This window comes from Chiloscyllium punctatum, chromosome 16 (assembly GCF_047496795.1).
Source record: "Chiloscyllium punctatum isolate Juve2018m chromosome 16, sChiPun1.3, whole genome shotgun sequence".
Taxonomy (NCBI): Eukaryota; Metazoa; Chordata; class Chondrichthyes; order Orectolobiformes; family Hemiscylliidae; genus Chiloscyllium; species Chiloscyllium punctatum.
This window is the reverse complement of record NC_092754.1, coordinates 5,971,301-5,998,057: the sequence shown is the minus strand read 5'-3', so window position 1 is coordinate 5,998,057 and position 26,757 is coordinate 5,971,301. Positions and strand designations below refer to the sequence as shown.

The 26,757-nt window shown below is 39.7% G+C and overlaps 1 protein-coding gene across 4 annotated transcripts in view; it reads left to right on the top strand.

Annotated features, from left to right (window-relative positions):
- Positions 1-26,757, top strand: part of clstn1 (calsyntenin 1) — a 76,180-nt gene that overhangs the window by 9,328 nt on the left and 40,095 nt on the right. For all 4 annotated transcript variants that reach the window (XM_072586117.1, XM_072586115.1, XM_072586116.1 and 1 more), the window contains exon 2: positions 26,252-26,374. In XM_072586117.1, coding sequence (XP_072442218.1) covers positions 26,252-26,374 — 123 coding nt within the window. The remainder of the gene's footprint in view (positions 1-26,251; positions 26,375-26,757) is intronic.

The window sequence follows — 26,757 nt, the reverse complement described above, 5'->3', positions numbered from 1 at the left end:
CTCCAGGTCTTGCTGCGTATAGATACAGACTGCTTCAGCACCTGGAGGTATGAACCACTACTCTTCATAATAGAGGAACAGCTGAAGATGATTGGGCCTAGGACCCTGAAGAATTTCTGCAATGATGTCATTGAAGTGAGGTGATTGTGGCCTTTTGAGTTGTCATTTATCCATTGGGTATGTGCCCAGAAAGAATGGTTAGTGGTTTGCCTAGTAATATTAGCACAACAGACTTGAATTATTATTTAACTCCCAGCAGTCTGTTGTATTTGGCCAAGAATTGTAGACATCTGGGTCTTTGGGTGAATCTGAAATAGCAGATTGCTAGGATCTGGAAAGTATTCTAAAACTTGTTTATGGAATGCTGGTTGCTAGTTATGGTAGGACCCATATTCTGATTTTAGTATTCTCTTGGTAACCCTGGTAGCTTATAAGCGAAATTTTAAATTTTTGTTTGGGGGGAACAAAGGGGGCGTTCCCTATTGTTACACTTACTAACATTATCTACATGCTAAATTGATCTAAATTACTTGTTAACAGTTCACAAAACAAATTTCTCCTTCTAACCCTTGGTACCTCAGGCTGTCTTTTGCCAAGAGAAAGGTGGGTTGGTTTGACTTGTTTAAAATTTCCTCCAAAGAATAGAATTATATCACTGACTTGTATATTGATATTCTTTATTTGTAGCATTCCTTTGCTACTAGTGGCAAACTCGTAGCTACATATTGTCTTGTAGCTGAAAACAGTCTTTGACACATATCCCAAAGTGAAATAGCTATTAGAATTATATTGGTCTTTTTTGCACCACTAAATGTAATTTTGTTGGAATTCTAATGTCATCCCATTCCCCTCTTTCAGTTGAAGCAAAATGCTCATACACAGTATTGTTATACCTCCCTCATTATTCCAGGCCCTGGAGGGAGTGAGTACGATTGCCCATATGCACCGGGAGATGCGTTCACAGTCTTCTCTGGAACAGCAGTGTGTCAATGAACTATGTCATTTTACAGGGAGGAGCATCCAGATAAGGCAATTCATAAGATTCATTGATTGGGTGACTGTTACAATCAGCAAGTGACAATAGTAAAAATTAGGCCATCTGCTGTTGCGCAATGAATAACAGATTTCACATAATGAATATCTTTCACCTTGTTAACTGACAAAACATACTGAATGCTACCTTATCTTGTTAAATGGCTGTACATAATGCTTTTCCACCTTGTTATCCCATTACCCTTGCTTCAGCACCCCATTGTTAACTGTAAGTTCTTATCTGGTCTGATTCATGCTCAGCTGAACCTCTTGTTTCACAAAACTCAGAACTTTTTCCCTGCCTGCTTATACCCTGTACATATTCTCATTAGCGGCACTGACTTTACTCCCTTGACATCAATGGGCAACTAGTTGGCAGAAAAAGTAAATTTGTTTTGCTTTCTGCAGTCAGTAGCAAGTAATGTCTCAGAAGGTTAGGCTCTTCAAAACATCTTTTGTGCGCCTTTTATTACTGAAATGGAAATCCCTCTTCAGCTGCAAAGAAGGGAGAGCTAGCTCTTGGGTGTGTCAATCATTGATTTCGTACTGATGTCCTGACATGCTAAATCCAGATTGCAGCTGTCAAGATTGAACAGAAGTGTCTAGATGACATGGAACGAAGCAAAATTTAGAGACATGTCGACAGAATTTAAAGGCTATTGCTGAGAGAGTCTCCCATCAGATGGAGCTGTTTCCCTTGGTGCAGAGGAATACAATGTTATGCATGAGCCTGGGCTTTCTGAAATGTCAGTCATAACCTAGGAAGTAATTTGGTCCAAGTCAGTGCCATTAAGTTAATTTGTTGGTTATGTAATGAATTCAATTTGAGCTTGGATTGTTTTTTTGTTAGAGATGTATCCTGACTAAAGCCAAATAAGAAAACTGAACCACCTTGCAATTAAGACTTAAAGTGAGATTGGAAACTAAAACATCTGGGGAGATTGAAACTTGTGATATCATATAGAAAACAAGACCCATCCAAGCTTTTTTAGTTGCTGGTCTCGTGATAAGAGTATGGACAGGTTGAATGGGGAGTTAAGTCCAAAGGTTGAAAATGAGTCAATATGCAGTTCTGCACCTCTTTCTGTTGTTGAAAATGACATTGGATCTGTACGATCCGGATTGTCATTAAACGAAGTTGAGGATGTTCTGCAGATGTATGCCATTTTTTTGGTGAAAATTGTTTATGGGATTCTGGTTCGTTATGATCTGTCGGCTGGGTGTCATGTTAAATCCTGGAGGAAGAGCTGAATTTCCTTAGGAAGTCTGTTTTGAAGGACTTGTGACTGCAATCAGTGACATTTGGCTGGTGGACTGCTGAACTAATTTGGAAGATCTTTGTCACTTAGGTAAATTACAAATAAGTTACGTTGTTAATCAATGTTTAACTTATTCTTGTGTTTTAAAATATAGGTGATTAAGTTATTTTGTTTAACTCTTAAAGTAAACATGTTTTAAAAATAGAATCTTGAATCAGTAAGTAATCCATATTTCGGGTCACTTTAAGACACAAATAGCTGGTTTCTACTGACATCACTCATGGCAAGAAAACTGAACTTCAGAAGTAATCATGGGTGGGCTTCCACAGTTGTGAAAATGTAAAGGAGCTACTTTTGATTTCAAAAAAAGGAAGTGAGGTTCTTGCCCACTTTTGACAACTAAAATTTACTACTGAAAGAAAGAAATTGTTGAAGCTTTTCATGTTGAATTCATCAGGATAATTTGCATGAATATTAGGATTTGGGGAGTGATATTGGAATTTCAAATTGCCCTGATGAATGCTACTTAAAAAATTGAGGATTTTTTTACAACTGTACTCAAGTGTACTAAGTACACTTGATTGGGAATTGTAGATTCTGATGGAATCCTGCTTTAACAAGATCCTTTTCAAATTCAGTAACTTTTTAAATTCATATGACTGCCTAGGATGATTGGGATCTGATTGAAATGGAGTAGAGAGGCCTGGATAGAGTAAATATCGTGATGTTTCCACTAGTAGGAGAGACTAGGATCTGAGGGCACAGCTTCAGAATGAGGGAAGCGACCCTCTAAAATGAGAAGGAATTTCTTCAGCTAGAGGGTGGCTAATTTGTGAAACATACTGGCTGCAGGAGGCTGTGAAGACTAAGTCATTGAGTGTGTTTCAGACAGGTTCTTTAGTAAAAGGGATAGAGGGTTGAGGCGAAGACTGGAGAATCGGAGTTGAGAAAAACACCCACTGTGATCAAATGGCAGAACAGACTCCAGTCCAAATGGCCCAGTTCTGCTCCTGTATTATTATGGTCTTGATCTTTTTGCTGGGTAAACTTTCTCTGGAGAGCCTCTGGATGTTTCACCATTTTAAAAATGATAGATAAATGTCTTGTTGGCAGTGGTGTCCAGCAGAAGTAAAGTTCTGTATTTTCTTCCTCAGTTTATGGTGTGTCAATGTTACAATGGAGTTGGAAGTTTTAATGCCTGAACACTTTTTTTGGATGAACTGAAAATTGTGAAATTTCAAGTCCTTGTTTTAAGGGCAGACAACTAGGAAGTAATTTGTGATTTTAATATTGAGGATGCTTGCCTTTTGATTTAACTCTTTCACATATAATCTTTGGCTGGGTTTCCCAGGTGTCAGAAAACCTGGTTTTTAAAGGCAAGGAATGCTTCATGAATAAGTTAAATCTCTTGGTGCTGCTTGTGGAATAGGAACAGCAGAAGAATCTCCTCCTTCATGGTAAAACATCTGATTTGGAAGATTTCAGCCCTGTTCTCTAGTCAGCTACTACTAAATTGCTTGAAGTTCCGTGGCTGCATTTTTCTCTTGCCAAGCCTATCTGTCAGAATGGTTTCCAAGCTGGAAAGCTTCTGGGCAAAAAATGTGGTGTGACGTTGAAATGTCATGTCCATCCTCCACACACCAGCCCCCCCCACCCCGCCTTCCCTGTTTGCTTTTTAATTTATTAAAGTCAACTTGTGAATAATCATGTTGGCCCTCTGGTAATTTACTTAGACAATCCTATTTGCCAGAATAAACTAGGGATAGATGTAGGTTTATGCAACTTGCATGTCATAAATTAAAGTATATAAACATCAGTTAAAGACTTCAGGCAGACCAATGAATTTTCCCCTTCCCAAATAGGCTGTTAGTTTGCCTTTGTTTTATTTCACCAAGAAAATGGTACTGAATTCTTATTTTATTGTCAGTACTCTTTGTAGGCTTAAATAATGGAGCACTTTCTAAATCTGGAAAACAATGACATACTTAGTTCGGGTTTTTCTTAAGCCACGCAAACTACATGTTCACTACAGCTATATTTAATAAGGCACAATGAACATAGCCAGGCTCTCTAGTTCAAAAATATTTCTTAAATAACTTCTGATTCATTGCATAGCAAATGGAGGCATTTCCAAAAGTACAATTTACAACCATTCTTTTAAATGTTGACTCTGATTTGCATCATCCTTATTTTGGCCTCTTGCAATGTTTGTTACTGTGAAGGGGTAAGTAGAAAGCTGATAGATATTGGATTTTGACTTTTTTGTTACCTATATTTAAGCACATAAGTGCATTTTTTTAAGTAATTGAGATTGGATAGAGGCCTACTCTGTTTACTAGTACACTTGTAATAATCTGGCATGGGATAGTAGGAATCTGACTGCATCTTGCCCAGGCACCCCCACAAGCTATGAACCAACAAACATACCTGAAGCCAAGCATTACGCCCCGTGACTCTTTCACTAGCTTAATATTGAGTTAAAAATCACAACACCAGGTTATAGTCCAACAGATTTAATTGGAAGCACACTAGCTTTCGGAGCGGCACTCCTTCATCAGGTGGATACCGGCATCTCCAAATCATTAATATTGAGTGGTCAAATCCTGAATCTTGCAGCTCTTTTGTGATCTGGTTTCATATTTGGGCCATGTATTTATAGTGGGATGGGATAAGAATGAGGTCTACTAAGCTGCTCAGTATCTGTAAATGTTCACAGCATTACCCAGGTCAAAATATTCCTCCCAAGATCAGGGCTTTTATTGGAGGATAGCCATGTGGTAACATTACTTTCAATACACTGTGTCCTCTCTTAAGATTGGGGTTGTGTTCTTGAAAATTGCAACTTTGAGTTCAAGTCAGAATCAATTTCTATATTAAGACTGGTGTTTGTGTTCTTAGCTCCTTTTAACAGCTGCTAAAATTTCCAGACCAGGGGAGGAGAGTGTGCCTACTGAGCTCAGTTCTTGGCAACTTGTGTGTCAGAAGAGACAAGCACTGCTATGCTCCTTTTGAGCCTCAATTCTGGAAAGGAAGGTCAGGGAAGAATATTGTGGCATGGCTGTTAGTGAGTGGCATCTTGGTGGATTCTGGGACTGAATGGGCATAATTGGGGGTTTTAGCAGCAGACCCTTTGAGCGGTGATGTGTTGGGAGAGACTGCAAGTCAAGAGACTGGTATCAGCCTAAGTCTTGAGTGGGGAGAGTTCTTGCCAAAATATTATCAGTCAAGTAATGTACTGCCACAAACAGCTATAGTTAATCTGGGGATGCTTAAAGATTTCTGGTCCTTTAACGGATGTTAAAGCAAAACAGAACTAAATGGGGTGAATTAAAAAAAACGTTTCAAAAGGTTTTTTCTTTGTGCTGTCATATCTATGATTGGATTAGATTTCCTACCATGTGTAAACAGGCCCTTCGCCCCAAACAGTCCACACCGACCCTCCAAAGAGTAACCTATCCAGACCTGTTTCCCTTTTGACTAATGCATCTAACACTGGGCAATTTAGCATGGCCAATTCACCGTACCTCCACATCTTTGGACTGTGGGAGGAAATCGGAGCACCTGGAGGAAACCCATGCAGACACAGGGAGAATGTGCATACTCCACACACAGTCGCCCGAGGCTGGAATCTAACATGGGACCCCTGGTGCTGTGAGGCAGCAGTGCTAACAACCACTGAGCCACCGTGCTGCGCTATCTATCTTAAGATTAAATAGATTTCAACATAAAATTAATATTTTTTGTGCGTTCACCAAAATAGCTAGATATTTGCCTTGTAAAATGGTGCTCCTGTAATATTGACTTTCCAGGAATCATTTATGCAAATTGGAAAATATAACTTGTAAATATCTTCCTGAAACCTTTTTGAGAATCAAATACAAGATTCTGACTAGGTAAACAATATTCAAATTATCCACCCCTGAGTACAGTATTCTGTCTCGATACATGAAAAACATTTTAAGGCTATCCTGATTGCTACTCCTTTTTACAGAAAGTTATCTTGTATGCATTGTAAGTAGTGTAGCCTGCACCGTACTGTCAACAAGTTGAATGAATGATTATAAATTCCTATAAGCTTGATCAGTGATTCTTGCATAAATGACCATTGTTCCTTGCCAATCAATAGTGGATCAACTAACTCCAGCCTGGTACCCAGCTTCCTATCACTGTTCCTTGACAGCTGACACAGTAACCATTGGTTACTCACTGCTGCTGAACAGTCTGCTACTCTAGCTTTCTGAAACTCTCCAGCGTGACCCCAGGACTTCCAGAACACCTCTTCCAGCTTGTCCAATCATGCTGTTTACCTCCTGCCCTAGTTGCTTTCTCAATCTAGATTCTGTGCCTCGAAGCAGCAAGAATGAGATGGGGAACTGGTGAATGGAGCTGGAGTTATGGTTGAGATACAGAACCACATTGGAGGAGCTGCTGCTCCATTGTTTGTCTCGCCCATGATTGGGTTTTTACAGCTGTTTGAGGGCTTTTGAGGACATATTTGCCTGTCAACAGAAAAGCAGTCCAAAGGACTTAAGAGGTATAATCAGTGGAAGTTACACCAGCTTGTTAAATGAGCACCAATTTCTAGTCCCCATTTTTTACTTTTTCCCATACCCTTACAAGTTATTTTTATCTAAATCATCCAATGGAATAAAAGTAGCTGTTTTACTTGTACAAACAGGTTTGGTACAAATACATTTGTTTTCATTCTATTTTCATTTGAGCTTTTTGACTTGGCCATGAGCACTCAATGTGTGATTTTAAACTTTTTCCCCCTTTGTCTTTCTGAATGGAATAATAATGAGCTTTTGCACATCTGATTTTAAATGTTATTCATTGTACTATACAATTTGCACTGAACGTCTTTTGCTCAAATCTGAGTTCATTTGCTAACTATTGCAGGACACAGTGACGTGTACTGCAACATATTGTGCATTCTAATTACTGAAACGTTTGGAGAAAAAGAAGCAGCTCATAGATTAAAGTTTTTTTCCTATTGTGACAGACTATGCGTAAATTCATCAGATGGATGGATGTAAAGTTATTTGTGCTGTTGTTTTGTACTACAGGAATCTTTGTTTTAAATAGAATAAGGAGGTTAAATATAATTGCCTATGGGGAAGGTGGTGAGTATTGGATTTTAGTGCGCTGTTTGAATTACATCTGATTTTGCATCCTGTAGCCAAGTGGTAATCATACTTTGATGCATAAGTGCACCTAGACCTGTGAAGTAAAATATTTGCTCTTAGTTCAAAAACAGCATGGTGAGATTAATTCAGTCTGATTTAACAAGGCCAATTGTTACTCGTGACCCACAGATGAAGTGACACAGGATAAGCACGTTTGCACACCACATTTCAACCTTAATTTGTTCATTGTAGCTTTATATTGCTCAGCACTTGTTGTATTATGCTGGGATAAGGATGGGTTCCTAATTATGACGTGATTACAATGCAGGATTGATTAATTTACAGGTGCAGAGAAGTTAGGTTTCCCATAGTACTGGGGTACATCATGTAAGTTTGAAAGGGAAAATGCACACTAACTGTCAGCATATATGTGGCCAGAAAGGATGGAAGATTGTAGTGTCCAGGTGGCAAGTTAATTTAACTGTGCAATCACTTTCTACTAATTGATCTTTTTAATCTTCCACATCCTCAGTGTATTTCCATTAAGTTCATACTTCTGTTCCTTGAGTTTTACATGCATCAGCTTTTATTCATTTGCATCTTTTAACATGGAGATTTGACTGTTCAGAATGCTCAATTTTGTGTATTATCTTTTTCATGTAGGTCTTGTACAGTAGGTAGCATTTCTGCCTCTGAGCTACCTCAGGACTTGATGGTCAAGGGGGTTGCAGGTTTTTCAAGGCATCACCTGAGCTGATTCTTGCTAATCACTATCCTATCCTATTCCTTCTCACCTCTTAATGTGCTGTCTCTCTCGTGTACACTCCCTCTCCCTCCCACACCACCACTACTACTACTACTACTACTACTACTACATCTACGCTGATCAACTAAAACTCAAGTACAGTACTTCCATTAAACCACAGTGTCTCCCTCCCTCCCTCCCTCCCTCCCTCCCTTCTCCTCCTCTTCCTCAAAAGTATGCCCTCTGAACAGTCATCTGCCATGGGACCAAGATTCTCTCAGTCTATGCTGCTTATGCCCTTATTTTCCCTCGGGTGCCCCTGCCTCCCAAAAGCTGCCTCTGTTCCAATGAAAACAAACCCAGCCTATCTAGTCTCTCCTCATAACTTAGTGTTTCTGTTGTCCCTTGTCCCCCTCAGTTGAAGTAAAACATACAGACAGTTTTACCACCTCCGTCTTTATTCCGGGCCTTAGAGAGAGAGAGAGAGAGAGAACGATCGCCCATGTACACAGAGATGTGAGTTCTCTGTCTTCTCAGAAGAGAATTTCTTAATGAATTAATAGTCACTTCACAGGGAGGACCATCCCGATAAGGCAACATACATATTGATTGGGTGACTGTTACAATCAGCGAGCATCAATAGCAAAGATTAAGCCATTTGCTGTTACACAATGAATATTCTTAACCTTAACTGGCTTCACATAATGAATACTTTCCCCTTATTATAAACTGACCTTACATACTGAATCCTTCTAATATTATTAAATGGCTCTACATAATGAATACTCTTCAACCTTGTTAACCCATTACCCTTGCCTCCAGCACCCTGTTGTTAATTGCAAGTTTTTTTAATCTGAGTCATGCTCAGCTGAACCTCTTGTTTCACTAAAGTCAGAACTTAACTCTTTCCCTACCTGCCTTATACTCTGTACATATTTTAATTTCCATTCCATCCTGGTGAATTCCCTCTGCGCCCTCTCCAATGTAATCACATTCTTCTGACAGTGCAGCAACCGGAATTGCACTTAGTATTCCACCTGTGGCCTAACCAAAGTTTTAAAATTGTAATAAGATCTCCTTGCTATATTCTTCCCCCTGGCTAATCAAGTCAGGCATCTGATATGCTGCCTTTACCACCCTGTCTACCTGTGCTGATACCTTGGTGACCTATGGAAATGTACACTAACACTCCTTTGTTCCTTAGTACTTCTTAGGCAGTACTATCATTTGTTGTGTATATATCCTTCCCTTCCCTTCTATGACCCCTCAAAACACACTTATCTTGCACTCCTCAGGGTTAAATTCAATCTGCCATTGCGCTGTCCAATTTTCCAGCTGATCAATATCAGACTATAGCAAGAGATGATGCTCCTCAGTGTCAACAGTTGCAACAGTTTTCATATCATATGTGAAATTATTTTCTGCATTCTCATTCAAGTTGTTTCTGTACCTAACACAGTCCTAGCACTGATCCCTGTAGTACCTGACTGGTCACATGCTTCCAATTGCACTGAATCCTCCACCACTCTCTGCCTATTTGCAAGCTAATTTTGGATTCAGTTTTCCAACTTGCTTTGGATCCCATGGGTTCTTAGATCTTTGTACCAGCCTTCCATTTGTGACGTCATCAAGGCCTTATTGAAGTCCATGTAAATCTCACCTGCACTAGCCTCATCAAAATATTTAGTCACCGTTTTCAAAAAAACTCAATTTATCTCCCTGTAACAAATCTGTGCTGAATATCCTTGATCTGCCCATGCCTTTTCAAGTGTTAATCCTATTCCTCAGAACTTTTTCCAATACTTTCACTGTCACTGATGTCAGACTAACTGGTCTGTAATTACCTGGCTTATCCCTGCTCCCCTTGATCAAAAGTACTGCGTTAGTTATGCTCCAGTCATCTGGCACTTCACTTGTGGCCAGTGGGGTAGTAAATATCACCACCAGGATGCCAGCAGTCTCTTCCTTTTGGCTCCCACACATCTCAGGTCCTGGGCATTTAGCCACCTTTTATGCCCAATAAAACATCTATTACGTCTTCATAATCTCAACATGTTTGAGAACCTCACCATCCTGAGTGAAACCTTGGCTACTGTAAATTTCCCCTTTGTGAATGCAGATGAGATGCAATTAAGACCTCCTCCACATCCTCTGCCCCCATGTGCAGATAGCCCTTTTGTCTCTATTAGGCCCCACTATTTTCCTGGTAATCTTAATATACTTACTAAATGCCTTGGGGGTCTCCCTTAATCCTATCTGCTGAAGATTTTTTGGCTCCTCTTTGCCTCCCAATTTCTGTAAGCAGCCCTCTATACTTTTGAAGGGTCTCCCTTGTTTTTAATGTGCTTTACTTATGCTTCCTTTCTCATTATCAAAGTATCTCTCCTTAACATCCAAGGTTATATGGACTTTCTGCCCTTGCCCTTCACTTCTCACTATACTACTTTTAAAAGACTCCCACACTTCCAATATAAGAGTTTCCACAGTCTTTTGGCTCTAACACATCTAGTCCCAATTTTAATTCTACACCATTTACATTGGAGGAGGTGACTTCATTCTGAACCAGTAAGATTATTAATGACCTTGATCTGTTATAATTCTACCAACATTTTTTTAACTGCACAAGCATCCTGGCTTTCATTTTTCTGGATAGCTGTCCAAAGGTTCTTTTTATGATGGGCCATGATCACCCTATGACCCAAAGCTAGAGAAATGGAAGTGTTGTTAAATGATAGGAAGATCATTGTCATCAACGTCATCAAGAGTGATAAGATGAGCAGGAGAATGTTGTGAGCATTGCTTTGTTGGCAAGATTATTTGTTGAAGAATAATCTTTCCCAGCTGAACAAAAGATGTAAACTAATCCTCCAAAATTGCTTGGGTTACAAGTAATTCTCTACTTGCCCTCTACTTGTTCTTTTGAATAACCCTTCATTGACCTGGGTTGTTGGGCATGTCAGACAAGTATTGGTTTCACTTTAAAATCACCTGTATTTCTAACAGCCAGAAAAGTCGAATGATCCTTTGCTTTAAAGCATGGCATGCATTTCAAGAGAAGGAAAAACACTGTTCTGGAAGACATCCTTTTCCAGAATAAATTGGTTTCATCGATATTAAACACTTATTGAACTCTGTACATACACCCTCATCTATAAATTTATTTATTTTTTTAATGAAGGATTATATTTTCTTATCAGCTTTGACAACTTCCCCTCTTACGAAACCAATAGCAAGTTAGCATGATTTTGTACCTTCTAAACTACCCATGGCATCCATTCATTGGTTCCATGCTTGATCTTTCATGTAGTCTTCTGATCACTAGAAACTCCTAGTATTTTGGCATCCGTATTAAATTGAGGTAAATATTCATTTTGCCTAAATTGAGCATGATTCCACTCATTATTTCTACTTAATCAGTAGGTTTCAATTCAGCTGTATAACAAGCAGTGTTCAACTATTCTAGAAAGTAAAGTTATAGCATACTGTATGTTTACTTTGATAGTTGTGGCTTCTTCATGCATTGCATAAAGTGGTCCAAAAGGTGAGCAACCTGCTAGTGTCTTTTCGTGAATAATTTAGGAATGATTATATTTGGACACATTTTCTTGTTGACTTCCAGTTTCCTCCCACAATTCAGAAAATGAGCAGGTTAGGTGAATTGGCCATGCTAAATTGCCCGTAGTGTTGGGTGTAGGGGAATGGGTCTGGGTGGATTGTGGATCGGTGTGGACTTGTTGGGCTGAAGGGCCTGTTTCCACACAAAGTAATCTAAGACTTATCTCACAGTATTGAAATTTGTAAGGTCCTGAATGGTCTTGACAAGATGGACATTTAAAGAATGTTCCCTTTTTGTGGCTGAATCCAGAAGTAGAGGGCACTGTTTTAAAATTTGGTGTCACTCTTTCAGGATGTGAAAAATTTTTTTTTTTTTTGACAGTTGTTTCTTTGAAACTTTCTACCTCAGAAGAAAGTGAACATGAGCCATTAAATATTTTTAAGACAGGCTAATTCTTGTTAGGCAAGGTACTCTAAGGTAATAGGAATTGGTTGGGAATGCAAAATTTGAATTGCAAACAGACCAGCATGATCTTACTGAATGGCAGCGCAGCTCAAGGAACTCTGTCTACTTCTCCTACTTTATAAGTTCATATATGGCTTTTTGCCTTGATTTGATCATGTGAACTAAATTACAGGAGTGCACAACTGAGCTCTGCTTCGTTGTCAGAGTTGCGCCTCTGGTTCGGGTATTAATTTTTAGATCCTATTTGTCTCTTGCAATGGCATGATTCAAAGACCAGTAAGAAATTTTCTTGAAATGCTGGTCAGTGTTCTTCTCTCAACATCAAATGCCAGCTAACTAAACATTTGTTTTATCTTGCCTTGGATTTTACTGTGGGCTGATTTGTTTTTTGCTTGCCTGAGAAAAGAATAGCCAATCACCTCTACTGTTTACTGGCCTTGAAATACTTTGGGATTGTCTCTGGTAAAGGTATGACTGACACTTCTGATCGATAAGCCTGTGTCCAATTTCTTCATGGCACTGAAACTGCCAATTTGTTTTAGAGTATCACTTGCGTTTTAAAATTTTAGATGCTGATGCCTTTTGCTGCAAAATTCCACATCAAAAGATGAGGCATTCTAGGTTGGGTAGAGCTTGAATGTTCCCTGACTAGACCTAAAATTTTAGGATGGCACTTGAGGCCTGGCCACATTGGTTTCTTTCGGCTGGAAAGATTGCATAAAAATAAATCAATTATTTCAGATTTGAAGTCAAATTCTAAGCTGTTGTAATGAGGCAAGTGTTCTGAGTAGTAAATACCCTGTTTTAGGAAATTTCTAGCCTTGGGAATTGTGCATAGCTCATCTGTGAAGTTGAACAAGTCTTGATTAGAAAACGTTTGAAGACTAGAATCTGGGTGTGCCTTTTTGTCTGCCTCACCTGCTTCAACAGCTTTCATTTAATAGGTCTATAAAGTTAGTTACTTCACCATATCAGAACATTTTTTGGTTTTTAAGCAATCCCTGAAGTGGTGTTAAAAGCTGTGCACAGCATGAGATCTGTTGCAACTACTGAAATGTTTAAAATGCCAGAAGTAAACACTATCAGTAAATGTGGTAGTCACTGTACTTCTGGAAGAATGTCAATGCTTTGGAAGCAGTACAGAGAAGGTTTGCTGGATTAGTACCTGCAATAAGCAGATTGCTTCAGGTGGAACTTCTAGATGCATAAGTGTATTCCTTTGGAATTTAGAGTTAGATGAATTTATTGAAATATTTAAGAAGCTGATGGGACTTGACCAGATGGATGTTGAAATGTTTCTTCTAATGGAAGAATCTAGAACTGGGGAATCATATATTAAAAATAGGGGGTCAGTCATTCAAGAAAGAAATGATACATTTTTTTTCAGTGTGGAAATCCTTTCCTCAGAAGACAATGGATACAGAATCTTTACATTTTAAAAAAAAACCTTGAACAAGGGGATGAAAGATTATCTCTGATATGCAGAAATGTAAAAGTCTGACCAGCCATGATTTTATTGAATGGTGGAGCACGCTTGAAGGGCTGAGTGGCCTTCTCTAATTCCTTATACTGGATTAGTGGTGCTGGAAGAGCACAGCAGTTCAGGCAGCAGCACCACTAATCCAGTATTTGGTTTTCAGCATCTGCAGTCATTGTTTTTACCTTCTCTAATTCCTTGTTTTGAATAGAAAACTGCATTGCACTATTTGAAGAGCAGGGGAATTCCCTTAATATCTTGGCCAAAATTTTATCAACTAAGGACTTCTGGCTTTTTATCTCTCAGCTACTTTCATGTTGCTGTATGTAAATTTGGTCTTTGTCTCCCTACATATTTACTGGTGAATACAGTTCATTAGCCATTTCATGAGCTGTAAAGTGCTTCAGAAGGCTGAGGTCAAGACAACGTAAATACAATACTATTCATTTGTTTTGATGCATCTGGTTTGCCAGTTACTTGCAAGCATAGATACAAAAGTTTCAGCAGGTGGTGGCTATTTGGCCTCTTCAACCTTCTGTCCTTTGATAAGGTAACCTTTGCTTTGATAGGTACATACCATCTCAATTGAGATTCTCTTTTGTCTTGATACCTATGTAATGTTTAACTGCTCTTTTAACAAGGATGTAAAATTTGCTTCACTTGTGCTATGGCTGAGTAAGTGTTGGTATTTAGAATTAGTGATAGATTATCACTAGTTGTCACTTAGTGTTCATACTAAGGAGAAAGTGTGACCAACACCCTAATGCAATTCTTACTATGACAGCCATTGTGTGTCTCGTGAAAAATAACTGATACTGTACTGAAGTACGTCTGCTATAGTAAGAATCTGACTGTACATTGCGAAACAGAACATTGCACAACTCCTAGGAAATCTTCCAGATCACTTAAGATGTATATTAAATTTCTAGCTGTTGAATTTAACACTCCCATTTGCTTATTCTTTACACTTGTTTGACAAAATCAAGTTCTAGCAATTATTTTGCTTGGCTTTAAATATGGTCCACTCAAGTCATTGAAGTTGCACATTCCGAAGAAGCAATTGTCTTTTTTATATAGGCACAGTGGGAAATGTAATATATGAACTGCTGGTACAAAAATATTGTAGTTCAAAAAGCTTTTTTTCTCTTCAATGGAATGGGACATTTCACCTCTTCAAACTCTACCCACTTCTCCGTAACCAGCAAATGAAATAGATGTACATTGACCATGGTTCAGATCGCAGCACACTAGTTTCTGATAGAGTTCTGAGAGTCAAATCCCATTCAAGGACGTGAATGCAAAAATCAAGATTGGCACTCCTCTGCAGTGCTGAAGGAGAAGCTGTACTTCAGGTGAGGTATTAAACGGAGTCCCCATTCTACTGCGTAATGGCATTTGAAGAGCAAATGAAGAATACTAAGTTTAACCCTAGTCACCAAGTCAATGTTCAAAACTGAATCACAAAAACCAGATGCCCAAATTATTTATGGGAGCTACCCGATGTGAAAATTCTGCTGTTTCATATATTGTAATAATTACCATATCAAATTTGTGTTCTAATAAATCAGTTGTTTGCATAACAGTAGCTGCTGCCTCCCTGGCGACGCTCACATTCCACATTTCTGAAAAATGCTTAATTCTGAGATGTGCTCGCAATTCTGTACTGCTGCTGACCTCCAGAATTGGAGAAAGTGTTGACTGGGTGGCCAGCACTCGTTACACCCAACAAGAAAATCACCATGTGTGCTTTGTGCATCAGCACTGACAACTGAGCATCCAGCACTAAGGTGTGATGTTTTAAATATTATCGGACAATTGTTTCAGGGCAGATGAGGGAATTTTCTTGAGCTTTTTCCTGACTGTAGAAGTCTGCCTCAAAGTTTTGGAGGTGGGTTCATTGAGTACTTTTTTTAAAATTGGATTGTTTGTTAGATAGGGGAACCTAGGGTTATCAGGGGTAGTTGAAATGTGGGGTTTCACAACTGAAGCAGATCAGCCATGTTACTGAATTGTGGAGCAGAGCAAGATTTTGAATGGCCTATTTCTACTTTGTATATTCATAAACACACCAGATTCAACTCAAGTCCAGGAGCAGCACAGACAAGTAAAGTGTTGATAAAGGAGTGATCTGAATTGCAGAAACTGACAGGAGAAAGAAAAATACAATACTAACTTAGTACAAATTATTACATTTGTATATTTATGAACCAGATCCCCTTCAACTATATCAAGGAGATCTCCCTAGCTTTCATCTGTAGAGGAAAGTGTAAGGACCAGAAGTAATTTGATTACATTGCTCAGCTTTAAGCAATGCACACTTTACTCTTGCCCTACAGTTAAAATGCAAACAAAAGAATCAGTATAACTTTGTGAAACTGAACACAATTTATTTAACTACTAAACGACTGTTCTAATACAGTAACACCCATAAGCATACCCTTGGCAAAGATAGTAAAGCAGATTGTCTCACGTGATTTAGAAGAAAGAGAAAATCTAAGCTTTTAGCTGTTGCAAAGAGAGACAACCCTGCTTGTCTCTTAAGTTGTTAGTCTTGTTCCCCTATCACCCTTTGCTTGCTGACCCCAGTCATAGATGTACAGCATGGAAACAGACCCTTTAGTCCAACTTGTCCATGCTAACCAGATATCCTAAATCTAGTCCTATTTGCCCCATGCCCCCCTCAGCCCTTCCTATTTATATACCCATCCAGATTCCTTTTTAAATGTTGGAATTGTACCAGCCTCCACCATTCACTCTGGCAACTCATTCCATATGTGCACCATCCTCTGCATGAAAAGATTCTCGTTAGGTCCCTTTATAAATCCCCTGCTCCTGCCTCCTATGCCCTCCAGTTTTGGTTTCCCCCCACCCTAGGGAAAATGTCTATTTACCCTATCCATGTCCCTCATGATTTTATTAACCTCCTATAAGGTCACCTGTCAGCCTCTGACACTCCAGGGAAAGCAATTTTTCCACCTAGCTCAAATCCTCCAACTTGGCAACGTCCTTGTAAATCTTTTTTGAGCCCATTCAAGTTGCACAACATCCCCCCTGTCACAGGGAGATTAGAATTGCAAGCAGTATTCTAAAAGTGGCCTAACAAATGTCTTGTATAGCCACATGACCTCTCAACTCCTATACTCAATGCACTGACCAATGAAGGCAGGCATACCAAATGCTGCCTTCACTATCCTATCTACTTTTTTCAAGGTATGAAACCTGTGCTCCAAGATCTTTGCTCAGCAATACTCCCCAGGACCTTACCATTAAGTGTATTAGTTCTGCCCTGATTTGTCTTTTCAAAATGCAGCACCTCACATTTATCTAAATTAAACTCCGTGTGCCACTCCTCGACCCATTCGCCCATCTGATCAAGATCCCATTATACTCTTGAGGTGTCCTTTTGTTTAGTATAACTCCAATTTTGGTGTTATCTGCAAATTTACTAATTATATCTCTTATATTCCCATCCAAATCATTAATATAAATGATGGAAAGCAGTGGATCTTGCACTGATCCTTGTGTCACAGTGCTAGTCACAGGCCTCCAGTCTGAAAAGTTACCCTCCTCCACCACCACCCTCTGTCTCCGCAGCATCTTGATTACAACATTCTCCTTTTATTTTCAAGTCCCTTCCATGACTTAACCCCTTCCTTTCTCATCTTTTCAAACCTCAACTTTTGGATATCTGCACTTACCTAATTTTTGTTTCTTGTCCATCGCCATTTATAATGTTTCTTCAGTTCGCCTCATCCCCAAATTCTGGAATACTCTTCCTCCACCTCGCTTCCCTCCTCTAAGTCACTTAAAATATGCTTTAGTGCTTGGTGTAAAACTTGGCTTTGTAATGTTTCTGTGAAATGCCTTGGAAATTTATTTTATATTTGAAGCACTATATGAAGTTCATGTTGCAGACAAGGCCTGGAATGAGCACTGAAATGTAAAACTTGGCTATCTCTGCTGAAATTAGTTGGGACAAATAGCAGCCAGGGCACAATTGTTCTGTTCTTGGTATAATATGAAACAATTTTCTAAATTTGCCTTGTCAACCAAAAGATAATACTATAGTACCAATAACAATATAATGTCCTCCAGTAACAGCCAAGGTTAAGTGCTCTGGTATGAGATGCAGCCTGAACACTCAATCTTCTGACTTGTATCATAAAATGGTACAAACTGAGAAAAATAGATTTTGAAAATGCCTGTTGAATTGTAAAGAAGCTTGCAATCAGACATGTTCTTTTCATGCATCATTAATTCCGTTTTATTTGTTCAAATTGACTTCATGTTGCAAAAAGTATAAGTATTACAAAGCAAACTTAATGGAGCCTGGTATTTGAAAGCTCTTTTGTCTGAGAAACTAGGGTTCAAATTTAGTCGAGCTGATGAGTTACCTTCTGTATGAGCCCTAAATTAATTGAATTTGCTGATTTTTTTTTTTCTCTCTCTGACTGAGTTTCTAACAGGTACAAGTTTGCTGTTTAAAATTGCTCCCTCTGTACGACAGTCTCTTGACGATGAATAATGTGTAAAAAAAAAGTGGTGTTCTGAGTATAGGTACATTGAGGTATGTATTATGTATTGAACAACCCACAGAGCTTTACTTGTAATGTCTGAGTGGTAGGAGAATAATGGGCTTTGATAAAAATTAATTGTCAAAAAGGCAGATTCTAAGGAAGCTTTTAAAGATAGAATTCTAAGGTTTTGAAAGAGAATTAGAGTGCAGGGTTGTGACTCCTGAAGCCCCTCAAGCTGGTGGAGCTGTTATATGAACGATGAAATAAACGAGAATGAAAGAACTGAAAGATTGGAGAGCAGCACATAGCTGGGAAAGGTAACAGTGGGTTAGTTTGCTGTTGTTGAATTCCTTCAGGGAAATATTTTAAAATATTGTACTTTGTAACAGCATTTATTATATTTTGTTAAAGGCAAGGTATTCTCAATATAAACATCTAGTTTTTTCCAAATACCTCAAAGTACATTTATCAGTTACTCCTGGTACCTCATACCTAAATAGGCTTTTGACCTAATTTGCTGAGATGAACCTTTTTTTGTCTTGAATGCCTTCTGATCCCTGTCCATGGATATATACTCCCTGGGCGAAAATAGGCTATGAACCAACTTGAACATTCCCTTTGTCATAGAGATGTATTTCATGGACACAGACTCTTCAGTCAACCTCACCCATGCTGACCATGTATCTTTAATTTAGTTCCATTGGCTAGCTATGTGATAGATTTGTACTGACTAGATCAAAAACTCCAACTTTAGTCTGGATACTAAAAGTAAACTGACCACCATAGATGTGACCTTCAGTATGCAAACATCTATTGTTATATTGCCCAACCTACACTACATTTGCAACTGATCTTTTTTAGTTCTGTATACAAACCTGTTCTTGAATGTTGCCAAAATAAAACTCCTCAATCCAGATCTAATCAATTTTTAAATATTCCACCTCAAAATATATTGAACGATTCCCATATCTGTGACCACTTTTCTCAAAAAGGCCAATATTGACACAGGATCAGCTATGTTAGCTTAGCCTTCAATGAACTGGAGATGTGAGTATTTAACAACAAATACCTCCACGAGTCAACAAAAGACCTCCTGCTCAAAGCAGTTGTCAATATCACTGGCTGCAGTGAGATCTGGGCTGTGTCAGTGATGTGCGAGCGTTGGAAAAATTCCAGCAAAGCATCTACAGTGTCTGTATTCAACAGGATGACCATTTGAATAAATGTTAATACCCTTATTGAAGCAGTTCCACAAGCGTTTCAGCATAATGCCTGCACAATTAACTACAGTGGATTGGACATTTGTTTTTGAATAAACATAAAACATTACGGAGCAGTACAGGCCCTTCCGTCATTGATATTGCACTGACCTGTGAAACCAATTTGAACCCCACCTAACCTACACTATTCCATTATTATCTGGTTATCCAGTGACCAATTAAATGCTCTTAAAGTTGGCAAGTCTGCTACTGTTGCAGGCAGGATGTTGCATCCCTTACTACTGAGTAAAGAACCTACCTCTGACATCAGTCCTATATCTATCACCTCTCAATTTAAAGCTTGTCCCCTCGTGCTAGCCATCACCATCTGAGGAAAAAGGCTGTCATTGTCCACCCTATCTAATCCTCTGATTATCTTGTATGTCTCTAAGTCACCTCTCAAACCTTCTTTCTCATGAAAAGCCTTTCCTCCATACCGGGCAATATCCTGGTAAATCACCTCTACATCCTTTCCAATGCTTCCACATCCTTCCTATAATGTGGTGACCAGAACTGTATGCAATACGCAGAGTACAGCTGCACCAGAGTTTTGTATGCTTCATGACCATATGGCTCCGAAACGCAATCCCTCTACCAATAAAAGCTAACACACTGTCATCTTACACCCAGGTTGATAGGGTTGTTAACTTTCATGGGTCTATGTACATGGACATAGATCTCTCTGCTTGTCCACACTAGCAAGAATCTTACCATTCGTCCAGTACTCTGCATTCCTGTTATTCTTTCCAAAGTGAAACGCCTCTCGCTTCCCCACATTAAACTCCATTTGCCACCCCTCAGCCCAGCTCTGCAGCTTATCTATATCCCTCTGAAACCTGCAACATCCTTCCGCACTATCCCCAACTCCACCAACTTTAATGTCATCTGCAAATTTACTAGCATCCTTCTACACCCTCATCTAGGTCACTTATAAAACTTACAAACAGCAGTGGCCCCAAACAGATCCTAAGGTACACCACTAGTAACTGAACTCCAGGATGAACATGTCCCACCAACCCCCACCTTCTGTCGCCTTTTGATCTAGCCAAATTCTGATCCAAACCACTAAATCACCCTCAATCCCATGCCTCTATTCTCTGCAATAGCCTACCATGGGGATCCTCATCAAATGCCTTACTGAAATCCATATACACCACATTAACTACTTTACCCTCATCCACCTGTTTGGTTACCTTCTCAATGAAGTCAGGTAAGGTTTGTGAGGCACTGCCTACCCATCACAAAAGTGTTGACTAACCCTAATCAAATTACTCCTTTCCAGATAAATCCTATCTCTTATAGCCTTTTCCAACACTTTACCTGCAAACAGCTGCCCATTATAGACCTGTGAGCCTTACATCGGTTGTGGGTAAAGGGATGGCTGGAAAATAGGAAGCCTTCACGAATGAGAACTAGAATCCAGAGAAAGTATATTCCTATTACGGTGAAAGGAAAGGCTGGTAGGTATAGGGAATGCTGGATGATTAAAGAAATTGAGCGTTTGATTAAGAAAAAGAATGAAGCATGTGTAAGGATAGATCGAGTGAATCCTCAGTATAAAGGGCAGTAGGAGTATACTTAAGAGGGAAATCGGGAGGGCAGAAAGGGGACATGGGATAGCTTTGGCAAAAGAATTAAGGAGAATCCATAGGGTTTTTACAAATATATTAAGGACAAAAGGGTAACTAGGGAGAGTAGGGCCCCTCAAAGATCATCAAGGCGGCCTTTGTATGCAGCCGCAAAAAATGGGGAAGATACTAAACGAGCATTTTGCATCAGCGTTTATTGTGGAAAAGGATATGGAAGATATAGAATGTAGGGAAATAGATGGAGACACCTTGAAAAATGTCCATATTACAGAGGAGGAATTGCTGATTGTCTTGAAATGAATAAAGGTGGATAAATCACCAGGACCTGATAAGTGTACCCTGAACTCTGGGAACCTAGGGAAGTGATTGCTGGGCCTCTTGCTGAGATATTTGTATCATCGATAGTTACAGGTGAGGTGCCAGAAGACTGGAGGTTGGCTAATGTGCCGATGTTTAAGAAGGGTGGTAAGGACAAGCCAGGGAACTATAGACCGGTGAGCAAGTTGTTGGAGGAAATTCTGAGGGACAGAATGTACATGTATTTGGAAAGGTAAGGACTGATTAGGGATAGTCAACATTGGCTTTGTGTGTGAGAAATCATGTCTCTCAAACTTGATTGAGTTTTTTGAAGAAGTAACAAAAGATTGAGGGCAGAGCAGTGGATGTGATCTATATGGACTTCTGTAAGGCGTTCGACAAGGTTCCCCATGGGAGACTGATTAGCAAGGTTAGATCTCATGGAATACAGGGAGAACTAGCCAGTTGGATACAGAAAAGACTTACAAGGTTGTTGCCAGGGTTGGAGGGTCTGAGCTACAGGGAGAGGCTGAACAGGCTGGGGCTGTTTTCCCTGGAGTGTCGGCGGCTGAGGGGTGACCTTCTAGAGGTTTACAGAATCATGAGGGGCGTGGATAGGAGAAATAGACAAAGTCTTTTCCCTGGGGTCAGGGAGTCCAGAGCTAGAGGGTTTTAGGGTAAGAGGGGAAAGATATAAAAGAGACCTAAGGGGCAATATTTTACAGAGGGTGGTACCTGTATGGAATGAGCTGCCAGAGGAAGTGGTGGAGGCTGGTACAATTGCAACATTTAAGAGGCATTTGATTGGGTATATGAATAGGCAGGGTTTGGAGGGATATGGGCCGGGCGCTGGCAGGTGGGATTAGATTGGGTTGGGATATCTGGTTGGCATGGATGGGTTGGACCGAAGGGACTGTTTCCGTGCTGTACATTTCTATGACTCTTATTACCAGGGTTGTCTCTACTCCCCTTCTTGAACAAGGGGAGCAGCATTTGCTATCCTCTGGTCTTCTGGCACTACTCCTGTAGACAATGACGATATAAAGATCAAAGCCAAAGGCTCTGCAATCTCTTCTCTAGCTTCCCAGAGAATCCTTGGATAAATCCCATCTGGCCCAGGGGCTTGTCTATTTTTGCACTTTGCAAAATTGCTCTCACCACCTTATGAACCTCAATCCCATCTAGTCTATAAGCCTACATCTCATTATTCTCCTCGACAGTGTTATCTTTTTCCTGTGTGAATACTGATAAAGTATTCATTTAACGCCTTTCCTTTCAATTCGGACTCGACACTGAATGTCTGAAAAACACCTTTTCCCCAGCAGATCCTATTTTCTGAAATGACCAGTATTCTAGGGGAGGGCAAAGCAAATCCTGGAAAGGCACTGGGTTTTCCTTGAAGTACAGTGGCATGGAGATTAATATCTGGGAGAAACTTGCTGGTCATTCAACTTCGCAATATGTAAATCAAGATGCAACACAGGCTCTAAATGCCTTCACCAGGAGGAAGAGCAACACCAGAAAAACCTTTTGTGGGTCATGGTGCCCCCTATTGAAAGCTGCAGGTTGAGAATCAGTCGACTCAATCATGTGAGTTAGTGGATTTGTTATACAGGAAGGGGGGTGGTGGGGGAGATATGTGGTGTTGGGGACGGGGTTGGCGGGGGGGGGGTTGCGGGGGTGTATGGCTGGATGGTGGGCAGGGGCTTGGGGCTGGATGGGATTGGGGAGTGGGTGGGTAGGGTGGCAGTCTGCTGAACGGGAAGCAGGCTTTTAAAACTCCGAGCCCCATAGGAAAGGCATTTAATCGGTTTAACTGAATAATTGATTATCCGAATGAAATAGTGCCTGCCCATCTCATTCAGATAATCGAGGTTCCCCTGTATTTGGATCGGAAAGCTATTGAAAAAGCCCTGTAAAGGAGGTTTACTGTGCAATATCAAATCACATGAGACTGTGGATACATTGTTCATCAGTTCTCAATCTGTTCTAGCAATAAGGGAATTGAGTAGGAAAAATGTTTTTTTTTGAGTGAAAGATGACTGAGATACCACAGTTTAATACTTTGGCCAAGCTTTGCACAATATGTCCAGGTTGTTCCACTATAACATATTTCGTTAATGTGAATTGCTGTAATGCAATTGACAAATTGGGGGCAATGTTTCTGAAGCGCAAACTTTTAAAACTTCTAAAGTTTTATAACAGAGTTTTATAAGAACATAACCATCGCATTATAGAAAAACTATCTGTATTGGATGAGGGAATCAAATGTAATATTTCCAAGTTTGCTGATGCATAGTTGGGTTGTGTTGAGGATGTAAAGAGTCTTCAGGGTGATTTGGACAAATAAAGTGAGTTGGCAAATATATGGCTGCAGTATAATGTAGATAAAGGTGAGATCCTCCACTTTTGGGGGCTGTGGGATGGATGGGAGGGAGAAACACTGGCTGTGTATTACTTACTTCGACTTTAAGTTATTACGATTTACAAAGGTCATTGCAAACCAGCATGCTGCTGGGAATGTTGACCTTCACTGCCAGCAGATTTGAGTACAGGAGCAACAAAGTCTTAGTAGTTATACTAGACCTTAGACTGCACCTGGAATGTGTTCAGTTTTGGTCTCTTTACCCAAGAAAATGATGGCAATGGCAGGAATGCAGCAAAAGTTCTCCAGATGCTAATTCCTGAGATGGCAGCTTTGTGGTATGATGAAAGATTGGATTGATTTGGCCTATATTCGTGGTTTAGATTGAGTGGGGCACTCATATATGTATTACTCTGATAGACCTGGACAGACAGAATGCAGGGAAGATGTTTTCCCCTGGTCTAGGTGTACACAAAAATGGGTCAATGTTTTGATACCTGGTAGACCTGGACTGAAGAGAAGTTTCCTTACTCACTCAACAGGTGTTGAACCTATGCAATTTTCTACATGGAACACTGTGGAGGTGAAGTCACTTTAAGAAAGGAACTAATTTCTGGGTGCTAAATAAAAATTTGGTATGGGGAGAGAACAAGAGTATGACATTGAGATAGAAGATGAATATCATTGTTAAATGGAGTGGGCCTAATGGACTGTGGCCTAAATTGCTCCTATCTTCTCTTCCTTTGAAGACCCACACCAAAAACATATAATTGGTAGAAAGCATTCTCCAATTGATGGAAAGTTGAATTGTAGACAGTAGGAACAGGAGTAGGCCTTTTGAGGCTGCTCTGCCATTTGGTATGATGACTGATCCTGTTGCCACTTTCACCCCACACTCTTTGATCCTTTTAACCCTAAGAACTATATCCATGTTATCCTCAAATATAGTGTTTAGGACATTGGATTGGAACCATGTGTCGTCTTAAGAATTAAATACAAAATGATTTAGCGATTGACTTCAAAATAGATACTATTAGATTTAATCAGAATTGATTTGGAAGGGGGTGGGTTTTTAAGGAAAAAACTTTTATTTCCAAATATTTACATTTTTACTGATCTCTTTTTGTAAGCAGTCACACTATAAACAGGACTACGCTGTACTCCCTCTTTTGCAGTCAACATGAGTTCAATAACCCTATAGTAATTAGAGTCGATATTTGTACTGCACTGGATCAATAGGGGTATAAACTTAAATCATTGGCTAAACAGGTTTATGTGGAATTTGTCTAATACTTCTGGTTTGAGTAACCCAGTTGCATGTTTCTTAAATTCTCTTTTGCAAGTAAATAACTCCTAGTTTTATTAGTGAGCTGCTATCACTCTGCTGCATCAGTTCCTCTCGCAAGACTGACTTGCTCAGAGATATGTATATTTTAAGATCAAGTGCTACTGTTTTCTTCCTAAGAATTGTGGCTGGATAAATGTGATATGACAGATTTGAAGGTAAAAAGTGCATAATTATGTGGTTATAGTGATACTGTTTAGGGTGGCACGGTGGCTTAGTGGTTAGCACTGCTGCTTCACAGTGCCAGGGACCTGCGTTCAATTCCAACCTCGGGTGACTGTGCAAACTCCACACAGACATTCTCCCCGTATCTGCGTGGGGTTCCTCTCGGTGCTCTGGTTTCCTCCCACCTTGCAAAGATGTGCAGGTCAGGTGGATTGGCCGCAGTAAATTGCCTAGAGTATTAGATGCTTTAGTTAGAAGGAATTGGGTCTGGATGGGTTATGCTTCAGAGGGTCGATGTGCACTTGTTGGGCCAAATGGCTGTGTCCACACTGTAGGGAATCTAATCCAATCTCATCAGGTGCACAGCATGGAAACACACCATTCAGTCCAACTCGTCCATGCCAACCAGATATCCTAAATTAATCTAGTCCCATTTGGCCCATAACCCTCAAGTCTTCCTATTCATATAGCCATCCAGATGCCTTTTAAATGCCGTAATTGTGCCAACCTCCATTTCCTCTGGCAGCTCCTCCAGGAAAAACAGCCCCAGCCTATTCAACCTCTCCCTATAGTTCTAACCCTGGCAGCATTGTTGTAAATCTTTTCTGAACCCATTCAATTTTTACAAAATCCATCCTTTTGATGGCAGGGAGACCAGAATTGCACATACTATTCCAAAAGTGGCCTAACCAACGTCCTGTACAGCTTCAACATGACTTCCCAACTCTGACCAATAAAGGAAATCATACTAAATGCCTTCACTATCCTACCTACCTGAGACTCTCCCTTCCAGGAACTATGAACCTGCATTCTTGCAGTCAAGGGAGTAAGAACAACTTTGGTGATAAGTAGTTGCACAGATGTCAACTTCAAGGACTTATTATTTGACTACATTGGCATATCTCGTTATTTACTTCAACATTTGAAAATTTTGGATTGGATTCCAAATGCAACAAACAAATTTCACAATTTGTATATTCAGAACTTCCATTGTTTAATGCAGTATGCATAAAATCCTGGCTTTCGTCAACTAGTCATGTTTTCTTTCCTGTAGTTAACAAGCACAAGCCATGGATAGAAACTACATACCATGGTATTGTTACAGAAAATGATGTCTCAGTCTTGCTGGATCCTCCATTAATTGCCTTGGATAAAGATGCACCTCTACGTTATGCAGGTATGTAAATAGACCTGATACTTTCCTTGAATCAAAATTCTGAATTGTATATTTTGTCTGGAAATATATTTTTAAAAAATGCCACAAAAATTATTTCATGATAAAGTTTGAAACTAAATTGTCTCTACTTCAATGAATAGAGTCTTGCTGAACTTGATTTAACAACATTACTTCAGGTTTTATTGCTCCACTCCATGGATTTCTTCGCCAACTTTGCCATGTTTTTTCCTTTTTGTAGAATTGCATGACTTGGTTAAATGAGTTGCTAAGCAAAAAGTTGCTAACTATAGTTCAGTCGTACACAGGATTTTGTGTCATGGAAATGGAGTTCAATATAGTAATTGTAAGTTCTAATTGCTTCACACCACTACTCATCATGTATG